This window comes from Loxodonta africana, chromosome 23 (genome assembly GCF_030014295.1).
Source record: "Loxodonta africana isolate mLoxAfr1 chromosome 23, mLoxAfr1.hap2, whole genome shotgun sequence".
NCBI classification, from domain to species: Eukaryota; Metazoa; Chordata; class Mammalia; order Proboscidea; family Elephantidae; genus Loxodonta; species Loxodonta africana.
This window is the reverse complement of record NC_087364.1, coordinates 74,063,640-74,080,115: the sequence shown is the minus strand read 5'-3', so window position 1 is coordinate 74,080,115 and position 16,476 is coordinate 74,063,640. Positions and strand designations below refer to the sequence as shown.

At 43.2% G+C, this 16,476-nt stretch overlaps 1 protein-coding gene across 4 annotated transcripts; it reads left to right on the top strand.

Moving 5' to 3' along the window:
• The first annotated feature begins 11 nt into the window (after nucleotides 1-11).
• Nucleotides 12-15,699, top strand: CCNL1 (cyclin L1). Of its 4 annotated transcripts, XM_064275640.1 has the most exons (11): nucleotides 12-323; nucleotides 1,287-1,361; nucleotides 1,841-1,950; nucleotides 8,626-8,746; nucleotides 9,859-9,923; nucleotides 11,652-11,751; nucleotides 11,843-11,947; nucleotides 12,045-12,186; nucleotides 12,713-12,824; nucleotides 12,923-13,021; nucleotides 14,062-15,699. In XM_064275640.1, exons 1-11 carry the CDS (start codon nucleotides 27-29, stop codon nucleotides 14,408-14,410), a joined length of 1,575 nt encoding a protein of 524 aa, XP_064131710.1. In that variant the 5' UTR covers nucleotides 12-26; the 3' UTR covers nucleotides 14,411-15,699. The 4 variants fall into 4 exon arrangements, 3 of the variants coding, with proteins under 3 accessions (XP_064131710.1, XP_064131712.1, XP_064131713.1); XM_064275642.1 differs by lacking the exons at nucleotides 11,843-11,947; nucleotides 12,045-12,186; nucleotides 12,713-12,824; nucleotides 12,923-13,021; nucleotides 14,062-15,699 and having other exon boundaries at nucleotides 10,157-11,653; XR_010319168.1 differs by lacking the exons at nucleotides 9,859-9,923; nucleotides 11,652-11,751; nucleotides 11,843-11,947; ... (2 more) ...; nucleotides 12,923-13,021; nucleotides 14,062-15,699 and adding an exon at nucleotides 3,772-3,919 and having other exon boundaries at nucleotides 8,626-8,739.
• Nucleotides 15,700-16,476: the final 777 nt, after the last annotated feature.

Here is a 16,476-nt window from a genome sequence, read left to right as displayed (position 1 = left end):
GGGCGTGCGTGCAGCTCGCGGAGATTATGGCGTCCGGGCCTCACCCGACCGCGGCCGCCGCCGCCTCGTCGGTCGCCCCGAGCGCGGGCGGCTCCGGCTGCGGGGCGGCGGCCACGACGGCGACGGCGACCAGGGGCATCCTGATCGGCGACCGCCTGTACTCGGAGGTGTCGCTGACCATCGACCACTCGCTGATCCCGGAGGAGCGGCTCTCGCCTACGCCGTCCATGCAGGACGGGCTCGACCTGCCCAGCGAGACGGACCTGCGCATCCTGGGCTGCGAGCTCATCCAGGCCGCCGGCATCCTCCTCCGGCTGCCGCAGGTGCGTGCGCCGCGGGGCTCGGCCGGCGCTGGTCCCGCCGGGGTGGGAGGCGGAGGGCCGGTGTCGGAGGCCCGGTGTCGGAGGGCCGGGCGGACCGGGGCCGGTATCGGAGGTGGAGGGCCAGGGTCGGAGGCGGAGGGCCGGGCGGACCGGGGTCGGAGGGCCGGTGTCGGAGGCGGAGGGCTGGGCGGACCGGGGTCGGAGGACCGGTGTCGGAGGCGGAGGGCCGGGCGGGCCGGGACTGGGGCCGGTGTCGGAGGCCCGGTGTCGGAGGGCCGGGCGGACCGGGGCCGGTGTCGGAGGCGGAGGGCCGGGAAGACCGGGATCGGGGTCGGAGGGCCGGTGTCGGAGGTGGAGGGTCGGGCGGACCGGGGCCGGTGTCGGAGGTGGAGGGCCGGGCGGACCGGGGTCGGAGGGCCGGTGTCGGAGGCGGAGGGCCGGTGTCGGAGGTGGAGGGCCGGGCGGGCCGGGACCGGGGCCGGTGTCGGAGGCGGAGGGCCGGGCGGACCGGGGTCGGAGGGCCGGTGTCGGAGGCGGAGGGCCGGGACCGGGGCCGGTGTCGGAGGCGGAGGGCTGGGCGGGCCGGGACCGGGGCCGGTGTCGGAGGCGGAGGGTCGGGCGGGCCGGGACCGGGGCCGGTGTCGGAGGCGGAGGGCCGGGCGGGCCGGGACCCGGGCCGGTGTCGGAGGCGGAGGGCCGGTGTCGGAGGTGGAGGGCCGGGCGGGCCGGGACCGGGGCCGGTGTCGGAGGCGGAGGGCCGGTGTCGGAGGTGGAGGGCCGGGCGGGCCGGGACCGGGGCCGGTGTCGGAGGCGGAGGGCCGGGCGGACCGGGGTCGGGGGGCCGGTGTCGGAGGCGGAGGGCCGGGAGGGCGGCTCGCAGGCGGAGGCGGGCGCACAAGATGGCGGCCAGCCCGGAGCCGGCCCGCCTGACCCCGCGCCTCCCTTCTCGTGTCTCGTCTGCAGGTGGCGATGGCAACGGGGCAGGTGTTGTTCCATCGGTTTTTCTACTCCAAGTCGTTCGTCAAACACAGTTTCGAGGTGAGCGGCGCGGGGGCGACGAGACGGGGATTTCTTCATCCGGAAGGGGGGGTGGTGTCGGCAGCCTGCTCTCCCCGGCGAGGACGGGGCTCCCCCGGGCCTCGGTGCCCCGCTGCCCCGGCCGGGAAGTGGGGACCTCCGGAATGTGTCCTAGAAAGGGAGCGGTGCAGTCTGAGCCCGGGTGCCCTCCTTATCAAGGGTTAGGGTGTTCAACCAAGTGCCGCAGACTCCCGGGGGATCGAGGTTGGCTGTGGATCCAAAGTTAGGAGTTGAGCAACAAAACGACAGCGTAGGGCTGGTGACCGAGAAGCTTCTCTCGGGCTTTTATCGCGCCGAAGGCTGCCCCAGTTGTGTTCTAAAGTTTCATCAGAATAAGTTTGTTACACTTTTGGCGAGACGCTTTTCTCTTTCCCAACTTTACTTGATAGTCCTGTCATTTTAACAATTGTTACTGATCCGGTTTGTTTTTTTTTTTCCAGATTGTTGCCATGGCGTGTATTAATCTTGCATCAAAAATCGAAGAAGCACCTAGAAGAATAAGAGATGTGATTAATGTATTTCACCACCTACGCCAGTTAAGAGGAAAAAGGTAAGATTGGCAATATCGATTATGTTCTCTTCTGCTACTTCTGTACTGTGTACCGATTATCAGGTCAAGACATCTTTCCTGTTCAAGCGAATGTGATGCACAGAAAAACTCACTTTAACTTAGGTGTTCTGATCCACCTGGGAGCATACGGGTGTTTAAGGAAACTTGGGGAAACTGTGACTGACCAGTTACCTAGAGCTCGTAGAGGCAGTTGTGGAGGTTGCTAGGAGCGCTGTGAAGCCAGGCTGTGATTTAAGATTGAACAAGAAAGAGAATGAGGATGCATTGGGCTCCAGTGGGAGTGTATTCTCTTTTTCCCCCACTTTCTCTCTGGAAGACTAAAGGTTGGTAGTTTAAACAACGTAGTTCAAGTTAATCTTTTGGCAAAGTTCTGCGTAGATTGATTTTCTGTTCCAAGTCCCGGTTAATTCTTTGTCAATTGAGGTTGGTTTTTGTTAGAACACTTCTCAACATTGAACTACGATATATCGAATAATACCGGATCTGAAAGGACTGCAGGATGGTAAAATTTGAAGTTTGAAGTCAAAGGGATTAAACAGGTATTTTATACTGGTCAGATAAAGACTCGGGGAGTCGGTTAGAAAAATAACTCTGAAGTTTGATTGGATTGCATTATTAGGGGCCCACTTAGTCCATCTTGTAAGAAAACAAATGGAAACGGTGTTTTCTCGTAGGTGTGTTGTAACTACATGGTAACACTGGACCTATGTGTTGATGTGAGAGAAAACCACTTACAAAGTGTCAGTTGCAGGTCTTTTTGCATCTGCAAGAGATTTCTGGTACACACTGGAGAAGGATCTACTTGGTGTAGATTACAGATTAGTTGTGTTCCCTTTAGGGAGTCATGGTGATAGACAAACTTGTGCTGAGTTTGGAAGGAAATTAGTTGTAAGATGATAATAAGTTGTGTTGGGGGTTGGGTGTAGCTTAGTGCCGAATCAGTATTCCACACTGATGGTACTACTCTTGGCCGAATCTTTGAAGTTGTCAGTAATGGAATTACTCAGAGGCAGCCAAATGTTACAATGTCCTTATGATGATTTAGTTCAGTCAAAAAGTCTGAAATGTCGCTCTGCAGATATTTCAAATGGTGTGTTTTTTTTTTTTTTTTTTTGGTTTTCTTACATTTTTCCCCTACCCTGTCTTTTCCCATTCACCCTGTTCTTACCCAGAGACAGAATAACTTTTTAATTTCGTTTTTAAATATCTTTTAGCTTCTTGTTGAGGAATCCCTGGAAATTGGGAAGATTTCAATTTGGTATTTAGTATGACCTGAGCTTATGTTTGTACTTAGCGATCTAGCTGATTGTTGAGGATGTATGAAACAGAATGACACTGTCTAATAGAAAAGGTTCTGTATCTTTAGTTCAAAGCTTTTTTTTGAAAGAAATAGTTTCTGGTGGTATTCTTTGAACCTGTTGAGCCAACCAGTATGTAGTTATATGATTATTGTCTTTGGAACTTTCTCTGTGAAACTTAGAATTTTCTTCCTTGATGTCACATTAGGTCTTCATAACTGTAAAAACCATGGAATTTAAAGTATCACATCTGACTGCTGCGTCTGATGTCACAGTGCTTTTTTTGGCATTTTTACAGAGAAATTTGTTTTGCCTCAATCTTAGAAGTGTGATTTTAGCATGAAATTTAAAAGGAGTTGTTAATTGCATGGAAGCTTTTAAAAAATGAAAAACAAAAACAGGATATAGAAGCGTTTCTATGCATTTTACAAGTTAACTCAGACATATAACTTGTATACGTTATTAACTTCAACTCTTTTTTCCCTTGCAACCGACTATACAGCGACCAGCTACATTTACCAAAGCCTGGGTGATGTGGAGTGGTACATAGAGATGAAGCTGTCGTCATGGCAACAGTGAGTGAAGTATCGAAAATCCCCAAGGAGAAGCCAGTGCTCTGAGAATAGGTCACTGGAATCGGGGACTAACAGGTTGGCCACTGGTGAACCATTTAGAAAAACTCCTGTTTCTTGTTATAAGCTTTTGTCTTTGCTGTCCAAGTTATTAGAACTGTACCTTAGTATTTTTGACTAGGTTAATGTCATTAGAAAGTACTGTGTATGTTATATTTAAGTTAGGTAAACTGTATTGGTCTGTCTTAAAGATGCAGTTTTTTTTTTTTAATCTAGTTTATACACAACTTTAAATTGTAATACAATTTATTTATGAAGAAACGTCATTTATGTAGCATTAGGTCAGTGGTTTTCAGTCCTGGCTGCAGAGTAGAATGACTGGGGGAGCTTTGAAAACTGTGCCAATGCCCAGGCCCCATCCTGGGTTATTTGGCTTCCCCCTCCCCTCAGCTTTTTGTAGTTTGCCTCAGAATGTGCATGGCTGAACTTAAAGAGGAAGAGTGCTTTTTCATAGCAGTACTTTCAAATTGTAATTTGCCTTTGATAGTAACTTACTCCAAGTAAATTAGTTTTCCTGTAGTTTTGAGGAGCACTTACACCCTGAGATTTGAGATAATGCTATGAAATCTTCAAAGACTGGTTTATCCAATTATTGGTATTTTTGACGTGATACTCTCAATGTGAGAAGGAATTTTGAGTTACAGATAAGGGTTGGAGGGTCTTAAGTGATCTTGTCATTTAGTCCAGCCTCTTCTGCAGCTTATTTTTGTGGCCCTGTAGTTAGTTCGAATTAATTCCACAGCAGTAGGTTTTTTTTTTTCTTTTCTTTTGAATAGTTGACCTTTAGTTTAAACAAATACTTCTGAAGAAACAACATTGCTACTTCCTTGGAAATGGATGTCACAGATTAAAAAAATTTTATCGAGTAGCAGTTGGCCTCTTGGTCACCCTGAGTTGGAATTGACTCACCTACCAGTAGTGTACCGCACGGCTTTGAACCGGTTCAAACCTCTGTTGAGAATTTGCATTTCTAACGTTATACAGAATCAGAATCTACATTTTAAACAAGGTGGTCCGTAGATGACTCTTAGGTATAATCAATTCTGAGAATTTATGCTCTGCTAGTGGTTCTCCAAATTGGTCCCTAGCCAGTAGCATCATCACTTGGGAACTTGTTAGGAATGCAGGTTACTGGCAGGGGTTTGCAATGGAGCGAATCAGTTTGAAGCCTCATAGTAGAGTTCCTTGGAGAACTTGTTTCTGAATTTCTTGGTGCTTGTGGCTGCTAACCAAAAGATCAGCAGTTCGAATCCACCAGGTGCTCCTTGGAAACTCCATGGGGCAGCTCTGTTTTGTCTTACAGGGTTGCTGTGAGTTGGAATCGACTCAGCAGCAACAGGTGTTGTTTCGTTCCACATAGGAACCCTGGTGGTACAGTGGTTAGAGCTCCACTGCTAATCAAAAGGTCAGCAGTTCGACTTCACCAGCCGCTCCTTGGAAACCCTATGGGGCAGTTCTGTTCTGTCCTACAGGGTCACGATGAGTCCGAATCGACTTGACAGCAACGGGGTTGTACCACATGAGTGATACTAATCATATTTGGGCCCCCTAATCCTGTTTTTCCCCCCTTTCTTTGTTAAGTTGTATTTCAGTTAATCTTGCTAAAGGAAAAGTAGCTATTCTAAGAAACAAGATGATAAACTACCAAATTACCAAGGTTTCTTGTTAAAACTGAAATTTGAAAGTTTTTATCATACAGGTTTACCTAAAAAATCTAACATTAGAACTTAAAGCAAGGGAGATGGGTTAGGGGGGTGTGTGTGTTGATAGTGAAAGTTATTTCTGCGTTTCTCTGAACAGATGGATGGTTTCTTTCTGCAGAAGAGATTTCTAAGTGCAGCCTTGAGCTACTTTTACTGGTTTGTAGGGAAGCTTACCTGATTGGGCAGGAAGAAATCCTAGCAAGTTTCAATTCCATTTAGTGTTCTTGTTGCCCCAGAGAGTACTGTGGATGCTACATTAATTTCAATAAAGAAAGAACTGCTTTCATAAAGCTGATTTACGGGGACACTTTTTTAAAATTTCTAATACAACATTGTTACCCTAAGGTAGTTGTAAATTACATGTTCATTTAGCCTTGCTTGATTTTGGAGAAAAGCCATTGAACAAAGTGAAACTCATGAAGTTAGCTTTTCTTCAGGTAGTAGCAAGCCTGAACAAGAAGTTGAGTATATTAGTTAGAGTAAATAATTAGTTTGTAGAGTAAATAATGAGTTTGGTTTGCTTAACCTGTTCTGATGTTATTGGGGTTTGCCAAAACGGTAAAGGAAAGTGAGGAGAATGGTAAAGAAGATGGAAAAGAAGTAGCAGTTTAAGCAGGAGTACTTAGTAATGAAGTCTGACTTGATCGCAGCCATGATTCAAACAAGTAGTAGGTTGGGTGACTGCAAGAACACATGAGCCTTAGCTGTATTTGAAAGCAGCTCTTAATGAACAGCTTGGGAAGAGGTGTGGTGGCGATGGTGTGTGCAGTCCCCTCCACTCCAACTCACAGTGACCCTGGAGGACAGTAGAGCTGCCCCGTAGGGTTCCCAAGGAGTGCTTTGGTGGATTGGAACTGCTGACTTCGGGTTAGCAGCCTGAGCAGTTAACCATTTCACCACCAGGGCTCCAGTAGCAGGTGTAGATGATTTATATCCATGTAAAAGGAAAAAGTTACAGACAGCTGTGCTTTTATAAAATTGTATTTTTGTAGGAATGCTAACATTTTTGGTACCCCATGGGTGCAGGGAGTAAGAGTTAAGTGGCACAGCTGTGCCACAGGAGGTCTTCTGTCTCCTAAAACCATTGAAGGAGGGCTGTAAGTATCCGGTCAGTAGTTAGAGAGTCTGAGATGGATTTGAATTTTTTTTTCAAAATTCTTAATATGATGATAAAACCTGAAAAATTTTGAACTTTAAGATCTTTTGAATGAATTCATATATATAATTTGCTCCCATTGGAGTGTTAAATTTGATTTTTTTCTTAATTTGAGGTTTTTTTCCCCCAAAGAGCACCTAACTTGTAGCTTTCTGTCCTGATAAAATGGATTCATTGTTATGTTTTTGTGTTAGAAAGTAGTCCATCTGAATTGGTGGCCTCATTCCTCATCTTTCATAGTGTATTTAGTGGCTATAGTATGAATGGAACTGAGAAAGGCCGGTTTTCAGCTTTGTTAATTTAAATAGTGTCTGTTTTTCATCTTGTCACCCTCAACTTTAGTTTCATTTAATGAAATTTGATACAAGTCAGAATACTTTGAAAGAATCTAGTAAACATTCCAACTTTTTATTATAATTTTAAATTTAAGAATAAGATAGCTGATTTTATTTTTGTTGCTCCATAGGATTAGTTAACATAGCTCATTTCAGATTGCTTTTTAACTTTCAAGTGGATGTTTTTAAAATACGAGCTTATTTCTGGATTTGGTTGGCGTGTTGAAATGAGATGTAAACTTTTGTGATGTCTTTTAAAAATAGAATGTTAGCTTGAGTATAGAGGAAGATATTTAAAGTATTCTACTCATTTACTACCATATAGTCAGTGTCTCCATAAGAATGGACTTTTTGGTGTTTGATTCTGAAAAGGATATGGGCAAATCGAACTACATAGACTTTTTAAAAATGAAAGTTTGTTTTCTTAATAGTTTGTGCCTAGAGAGAAACATCTCAGAAGGAAACGAGTGTTAATTGTAAGACTTAAAATAGTCTTTTCCTAAATTATGGATAGTGGTAGGTTTTTCTCCATCAAAAACAAAACTACCCTAGAGGAAAGGCATTCTTTACTCAGTGTGCTGTTTCCAAAGCATTAAATCACATACGTGTAGCCTTCTGTATCATAGAAACGGGTTTTGGGAACCATCAAACATTCAGTCTGTTACAGAGACCTTGAGTGTGTCCCTGTGGTTTTGTGGGCTTCCCTCGTCCTGCAGTGCGGACGAGAGGGTATTGCCTCATGACTGCAATGTGGCCTGGCTCTGACCACAGCTGACCACACTGGAGCCTGGCTTTCTTCATAGGTCACTTTGAGCTTTGACTCTTCAATATTTGCTTTTCTTATTTCTTTGGTAATTGAGCTAAATCTTTAGTTTTCAGGGTTTTTTTAGAGTAGAGATGGATTCTTAGAAAAATGTGTTGAAGCAAATTGCCTACCTAGGGGAGTCTGAAGTAGTGACTCATTTTTCACTGGGTTTATTTGTAACTTTTATTTGGGCCATAAATTAGCCGAGAGTTGATCTTTTATATAACGAGTAAAACCATTATAATTGTATGAGATTTTTTTGTAGTATTGTAAACGTTTTTTAAGAGCACATTACTTTTGTCAGTGGGAAAAGGCCTTGTTAACGGTTATGGAGACTTAATGGGATTTGTGCCAGTAATAAATGAATCAAGTTGTCGCCTTAAGTCAGTCAGTATGTGTATACACACACATGCACACATATACCCCAAATCCAGTCGGTATGAAGAAATCTATGTGGAATACCCAAGAGTGTTAAGAGTGTTGTGTTTTCCCCCCATCACAGTGTTGAGTTAGTTCCTTTAGGAACTTAATCTAAGTATGTGCGTGAACGTATCTGTAATTAGCGTAACTTGGACAGCACAAGATTAACGCTTTAACTTGTTTGCAGGAGTTTAAAAAGCTGGTTTCTGTTGCCAATAGTTGGTTGGAAGGGAAAATGGAGATGCCACAAATAAAATTTTTTGGATGTGCAAAACAGTTTTGATTTTATTTCTTACAAACTATAGGACTCCAAGCCCTCTGATCCTTGATCAGAACTACATAAACACCAAAAATCAAGTTATCAAGGCAGAGAGGAGGGTGCTAAAGGAGTTGGGATTTTGTGTTCATGTCAAGCATCCCCATAAGGTGAGTTGTAGAGTACACAATTTACATTTGTAAGTATTAAGGTTTTTTTTAGAAAATTGTAATTGTATGAATTTATACTTACATTGAGAGAATTAACCTTGATTTTAAAAAACATTCTTTTGAATATTGAGATTTATTAATGAAGTGGGAGTAAAGACATAGGTTCAAGTCTTGCCTTCACTCTTAAGTTCTTTTTGTCTCTGTGATTAAGCACCAGTTTCCCCACCTATAAAATGGGGGCGGTGAAATTTCTGCTTCAGAGGAATAAATAATACATCCGCAGGAGCACCTGGCACCTAGTGAATAATCAGTAAATGCTCAAAGTGTGGGCTCGAAGTGTGGAGGCTGCTCTACCGCCCCCCAGTACTGTTAGGAAAAGTTGACAGGTTTCTCTAGCATCTCTTGGCTTTCATGGGATCGCTGTAGCCATACAGCTCAGTGGTTCCGAAAACGGATGGCCTGGGGTCAGGACAGTCTGCGATAGAAACTTGGCTATGCCTTGGTGTCTGTCTCTCAGTGTCCACATCTTTAAAACTGTAGAACGGGAATGATGGTAATACAGGTTCAGGAAGACCTGACATAAACTGTGGTAAGGCTTTTTACATGTAGTTCTTTTCTATCACACTTCAGCGTGATGGTTCAGTGCAAAAACTTGAGTGTTATTACTGTAACACCCCCACTGCAGGTGTTACACAGTTTCCGTCATCTGTTGTGTAGCTTTAAAATGCCTGGCTTCTAGGATATTTGTACTTACAGAACGCCCTTTGGGAAGTTAAATGAAATAATACATGTGAAAGGCCCAGCGCAGTGTTGGTCACGTACTGAAGTGTTCATGGACAGTTAACCACGTGTCTTCTAATTAACTTGATCAACACTCGTTTTATCCTGTACAATTTTAGAACGTACTAATAAACATAATTGGTATGAAATCTAGCAAGCAGCGTAATCTATGTTGAATCTCTGGTACATTTTAGGTTGGCCTGTGTTGTCTACGCAGTTTATAAAAGAATTAAAACTCGCACGTAACGTTTTCAGTTACTTTATTTGCTGAACTCTATACCGCGAAGGAAACACCGATATGCTAAATTGATTTTTTTTCCCTTGTTCTTCAGATCATTGTTATGTATTTACAAGTCTTAGAATGTGAACGTAATCAAACCCTGGTTCAAACTGCCTGGTAAGTTGCTTTTTTACATTTCTTTCCTAGCCAGGAAAACAGAAGCAGAAATAAAGTAAGTTTCGTTTTCCTTTCCAAAATGAGATACGTTTGTTTTGGGGCTTTTTGTTTTTTGTTTTTTAACCAAAAGGTAAATAATGCTTATTTCTGCTTCCTGTTTTCTTGGCTTGACTAATTACTTTTAATGGAGAACTCAATTTAACTTTGTTCTTTTTTCTACTCTTTAATTAAAGGGTAGTCCCTGATGGTAAGTCATAGAACTCTGCCCTCTGCACTTCAGCCCATGACCTCAGGATGGCCTGATTGGCTGCCCTGCTCTCCTCCAGCCAATCCAGTGCAAGCTCTCATCCGAGATTCACTGAAGTGGTCCATATCCATCTGGCAGCGTCTTCTAGTTCTGTCGGGGTGTCGAAAGGATTTGTATATTTGCTTCCAGAAGTAACTCTTCAACATGCCTGTGTATTTAATGTATTCCTGTAACTATCAAAATGAATAGTTCATTTTTGATAGATTGTGTCCAGCCATTATGAATTAAATGATTTTTTTTTTTTTAGGAGTTTAAATTTTTATTTTTGGTTTGTATAATGTGAATTCTACCAAAAGGAACTACAACTTGTAGCTTAAAATGGACATAGTGGATGAATTTATAGCTGCTAGGTGATTTCAGGCAATAATATTAGAAGTAAGAAGTTCTTGAGTTTTAAAAGAGATGTTATTATTACTTAAAGACTTTAGAACTCGGCTTTTTGAGATTCAGGTAATGTGATCTGGCACGTGGGCTTATTTAAAGGTAAATAAATTTGTGGTCAAGCCACAACTACTATTGCATAAGACCGTCGATGGCGTGCAGGACTTGATATAATTTTATGCTCTTGATTCTTCAAGCATATGTTCTTTTTATAACTACCGTGTTTCTTTCGGACTTCATAAATATTAGAACTATTAGAAAAGTCTTATATTCTTTGATAAAATGCATGACATTTTAAGTACATGTTCTCTGTAACAGATTTTAGCAGCTTTCATAAATAAGGATTTTTCAGAAACAGACCGTTTAATTTTGGCATTTTAACTTTGAAATAACTTGTAAAATATTTTCAGTAGTTCAGGAGTGTTGCTGGGCTTTCTAAAAGTCCAGCAGTTTAGTGACTGAAGCAGTTTATCACTTTTATTTATACTTAGTTGCAAAAAAGCTGTGTAAACAAGGCTTTTATGTATATATTGCTCTTCATCTAGATTTTCTGAGTGAGCTTAGTTTTCTTAATGTAAGTGTAAATTGGTGGGTGCTTACTGAAAAATGCCTTTTTACCCCTGTCATAATATTTTGAGCTTTTGAAAGAACTTGGTGACACTGCTTTTCATTATGGATAAAGGAGAGATGGTCTGTAATTAATGGCTTGAAGTATTGTTGGAGTAGTTGATCATTTCTGAAGCTACTTCTGTCAGAACTATCAAAGCATTGCTTTTTCGATAGAAGTAAGTTCTGTGTGGAATAGTAATATGGATTTAAAAGGACTTTGGTCATATATAAGAAAGTTTAAGAATAGTTCTAGTGTTAAATTCTTATCTCTTAATGATTTTTGAGTTAAGAATTGTTATGCTAGACTATGATGATGTGAGTAGAAATATGAGAAGAAAAAAGAATAAAGTAGAATTGAGTCTCCAATATAAGTAAGCCTCAAAAGAAGTGGTTTGTTTACAAATAAAGCTTATAGTTGAAATATTTTTCAGGAATTACATGAATGACAGTCTTCGGACCAATGTTTTTGTTCGATTTCAACCAGAGACTATAGCATGCGCTTGCATCTACCTTGCAGCTAGGGCTCTCCAGGTGGGTGTCCTGTGGGATCAACCGCGGGCGTTACCAGTTCTGACAAACATCAGTGACGGTGTCACCTAAGGGACTCTTTTTTATGGTTTAGATTCCACTGCCAACTCGTCCCCATTGGTTTCTTCTTTTTGGGACTACAGAAGAGGAGATCCAGGAAATCTGCATAGAAACGCTTAGGCTTTATACACGAAAAAAGGTGACTTCTGTTCACTCGTGTGGGTGCTAATACCCTAATGCTGAGAATCTATAAACCGCCATGAAGGGCAAATAGTAACTTCATTTTTCTTCAACAGCCAAACTATGAAATGCTAGAAAAAGAAGTCGAAAAAAGAAAAGTAGCCTTACAAGAAGCCAAATTAAAAGCAAAGGGATTGAATCCTGATGGAACGCCAGCCCTCTCAACTCTTGGTGGATTTTCGCCAGCCTCTAAACCATGTAAGATTGTTGTCAGAATTGAAATGACTTGCAGGGCGTTGTGAGGGTGTGTGGTTTGAAAGCTTTAGCATTTATTAGTTTCATAGAAACAGTGATGTTAAGAAGCTGCCACTGCTTCACTCCTGACAGTCCACTGAAGAATGATACCTGAAAGAGCATGAGTTACGTTAGAAGCCAGGTTCAGCCCTCTGGGTGGGTCTGTTCCCTTAAAGATTACGAAAACAAAAAAACAAACCCAGTGCCGTGGAGTCAATTCCACCTCATGGCGACCCTATAGGACAGGGTAGAACTGCCCCATAGAGTTGACAAGGAGCGCCTGGTGGATTCAAACTGCCGACCCATTGGTTAGCAGCCGTAGCGTTTAACTATTACACCACCAGGGTTTTCTGGCTAAAGATTACAGCCAAGAAAAATGTGTGGAGCAGTTCATCTCCTTACCACGTGGAATCGCCAGGAGTTGGAATTAATGGGGAGGTGGTGGCTTTGGAATTTTTGGTGTTGTTAAAACAATTTTTTTTTTTTTAAGCATCACCAAGAGAAGTAAAAGCTGAGGAGAAGTCACCAGTCTCTGTTAACGTGAAGACGGTCAGAAAAGAACCTGAGGATAGACAGCAGGCTTCCAAAAGCCCATACAATGGGTGAGTTTACAAAACTGACCTGAGGAGTCTTTGTTTATGTGTTCAGTTTCTAACCTGAGGTATGTAATTAAAATTTTGTGTTTTTTTTTTTTGTGAAGTGTAAGAAAAGACAGCAAGAGAAGTAGAAACAGCAGAAGTGCGAGTCGATCAAGGTCACGAACACGATCACGCTCCAGATCGCACACTCCAAGGAGACAGTGAGTATATTTTTTTAGGAAGAGCAGTCTTGTTTGGAATCTTCAAAGGCTATTACTTTTTTAAAAAACAAAACAAAACATTAAGTACACTGTTTTCGTCATTAGGCTGGTATGGGCTGTTAACACAGTCACGTTAAGTGAAAGGGGTTTGGGAATGTGCTCTGAGTTTGTGCGGTTTGTGGTTTGCTTTTTTTGAGAGCAGTGTATTTTAACGGCATTCTGGTCGTTCTGTTTTCCCCCATGCTTCCTGGAAAAGTGTAGGGGTTACCCAGAGTGCTGTGTAGGATCCTGTTTATAACATAAGAATATGGCCTATTCAAACCCCACCCATTGCCATCACGTCGGTTGCGATTCATGGCCACCCTGTAAGGCAGTAGAATTGCCCCATAGGTGGCTTCCAAGGCTGTGCTGTTCATAGACGCAGACCGCTACATATTTATTCCTGGAGCGGCTGGTGGGTCTGAATCGCCAACCTTTCAGTTAGCAGCAGGGCATTTAACCACTGTGCCACCAGGGCTCCTTGACTGTATCATTAGGCTCTTATTAATAACTAATAGTGAAGCCAGTCGTGGCCAAAGAATGTTCCCTAGTTGGCTTCATATTTGGGTTGCTAGCTCCATGTGGCTCTTCTTCAGTAACAGTAAAAAGCATATTTCTAGGACAGTTTGTAAAAATTGCTAATTACTGTCCTCTTATGTATAGACTTACAGAGCCCTGTTGGTATAGTGGTTAAGAGCTTGGCTGCAAACCAAAAGGTTGGCAGTTTGAATCCACCAGCTGCTCCTTGGAAACCCCGTGGGTGGTTCTCTGTCCTGCAGGATCGATACGGGTTTTGCTATATAGACTTAGAGTACTCTTGCTTGAGAGCCATGTAAAACATTACAGCTTTGAGTGGGGTAGTGAGGGGTGGGGAGATTTAGAAAACACCTTCAGTTCTGGTCTGTCACTGATAGGGTCTGTAGTTGTTTTTCCAACCTGTTCTGAGCAGCCACTGAAATGACCTGTCGCCACAGAAACTGAACCTGACGTTTTTATCTAAGTTACAACAATAGGCGGAGTCGGTCGGGGACGTACAGCTCAAGATCAAGAAGCAGATCCCGCAGTCACAGCGAAAGCCCGCGAAGACATCATAATCATGGTTCTCCTCATCTGAAGGCCAAGCATACCAGAGATGATTTGAAAAGTTCGAATAGACATGGTCACAAAAGGAAAAAATCTCGTTCTCGATCTCAGAGCAAGTCTCGGGATCACTCAGATGCTGCCAAGAAGCACAGGCATGAAAGGGGACATCACAGGGACAGGCGGGACCGGTCTCGCTCCTTTGAGAGGTCCCACAAAGGCAAGCACCATGGCGGCAGTCGCTCAGGACATGGCCGGCACAGGCGCTGACCCGGCCTCGAGCCACCGTCGGTTCTTGGTTTTTGCCTATCTGCAGTGTGGTGTATGGACTCGTAATCAAAATGTTAAAAGCAAACTGATTAGGATTTGATTTATTAAAACCTTCTAGGTCTCTAGAAACACTGAGGACATTTTCTTTTGAAAAGAACTATGTTAAATTTTTTGCACATTACAATGCCCTAGCAGTATCTAATTGGAAACCATGGTCAGGTTCAGTTGTACTTACAGTTGTGTATTGTTTATTGCTATCAGAACTGGAGCGTAAATTGTGTAAAAACGTATCTTATTTTTATACAGATAAAATTGCAGACACTGTTGTATTTAAGTGGTTATTTGTTTAAATGATGGTGAATACTTTCCTAACACGGGTTTGTCTGCATGTGTAAAGATTTTTACAAGGAAATAAAATACAAATCTTGTTTTTTTAAACTGCTTCAAATATCTTATTTAAATAAATTATTAAAAAGATAAAATTTTCATAGTAAAATGGCTGCACTGATTTTCTGTCAACACGTGTCCTTGTCCCTTTCTTTAGACAACAGTCTGAGGTTATTAAAATACAGTTCCTATCTGTGTCCTGAGCTGCTAGCAGGCTTCGCCGTGGCCGTGGCGGCGCGGTGTGACATTTGACGTTCCCTTGTAGCACTGGACCAGTCTTCCAGGCAGACAGCTGACGGACGCGGGAATGGCGCCTCCGGGCTGCTTGTGAGGCAGTTGTAAGTACTTCCTCTAACAGGGCTGCTCTGTCCAACGGATCACAACTGAACATGCCAGTCAGTGAGTCCAGCTGTTGAGATTTAGGGCGGTGGTGTGGTGGGGTTCTTGTTAAATTTGCACACAGGCTAAGAGAATTCAATGATGCGGGCCCTGACCTGGCTGGGTGATAAAGGAAAATCTGACCACAGAGAATGAAGTCTTGATGAAAAAGCCAGGACTTGCATTTAAATGGTTATTTTTCAAATGATTCCTGTAGGGAGGAATATTTTCTGAACATTTTGGAAAATTTAGAGATCCTTAACCGCAATTAAAATACTACTTCAGAGTTAGCTTTCCGTTGGTATGTTGTTATCCACCTTGATCACTTACCTTCTCCACTAGACTGGGCTCCATATGGTTTTTTTTTTTTTTTGCTGTAAATACACCCACAAAGAGATTTATTGCTGTTAAAAAAGTTTCTGATTTCATAACATGGAGAAACCTGGAAGGCATTATGCTGAGTGAAATTAGATGCAACAGGACAAATACTGTATAAGACCACTATTATAAGTTCTTGAGAAATGGTATAAACTGAGAAGAACACATTGTTTTGTGGTTATGAGAGGGGGGAGGGAGGGTGGGAGAGAGTTATTTACGGATTAGTTAGTAGATAAGAACTACTTTAGGTAAAGGGAAGGACAATACTTAATACATGGAAGGTCAGCTCAACTGGACTGGACCAAAAGCAAAGAAGTTTCCAGGATAAACTGAATGCTTCAAAGGTCAGCGGAGTAAGGGCGGGGGTTTGGGGACTATGGCTTAAGGGGACTTCTAAGTCAATTGACAAAATAATTCTATTATGAAAACATTCTGCATCCCACTTTGAAATGTGGCATCTGGGGTCTTAAATGCTAACAAGCGGCCATCTAAGATGCATCAGTTGGTCTCAACGCATCTGGATTAGAGGAGAATGAAGAACACCAAGGTCGCATGATAACTATGAGCCCGAGACACAAAGGGCCACATGAACTAGAGACATCATCCTGAGACCAGAAGAACTAGATGGTTCCCAGCCACAACTGATGACTGCCCTGACAGAACACAACAGAGAACAGAGGGAGCAGGAGAACAGTGGGATGCGGACCCCAAATTCTCATAAAAAGATCAGACTTAATGGTCTGACTGAGACTCGAAGAATCCTGGCAGTCATGGTCCCCAAACATTCTGTTGGCCCAGGACAGGAACCATTCCCGAAGACAACTCATCAGACATGGAAGGGACTGGACAATGGGCTGGAGAGAGATGCCGATGAAGAGTGAGCTACTTGTATCAGGTGGACACTTAAGACTGTGTTGGCATCT

What these genes read in the sequence shown, in the direction of transcription:
- CCNL1 (XM_064275640.1), top strand. Translation starts at nt 27, where the DNA reads ATGGCGTCCGGGCCTCACCCGACCGCGGCCGCCGCCGCCTCGTCGGTC. An exon ending in TTCGCCAGCCTCTAAACCAT is followed by an intron (nt 12,187 to 12,712) that starts GTAAGATTGTTG and finishes TTTTTTTTTAAG; the next exon opens with CATCACCAAGAGAAGTAAAA. An exon ending in TCGCACACTCCAAGGAGACA is followed by an intron (nt 13,022 to 14,061) that starts GTGAGTATATTT and finishes TTTTTATCTAAG; the next exon opens with TTACAACAATAGGCGGAGTC.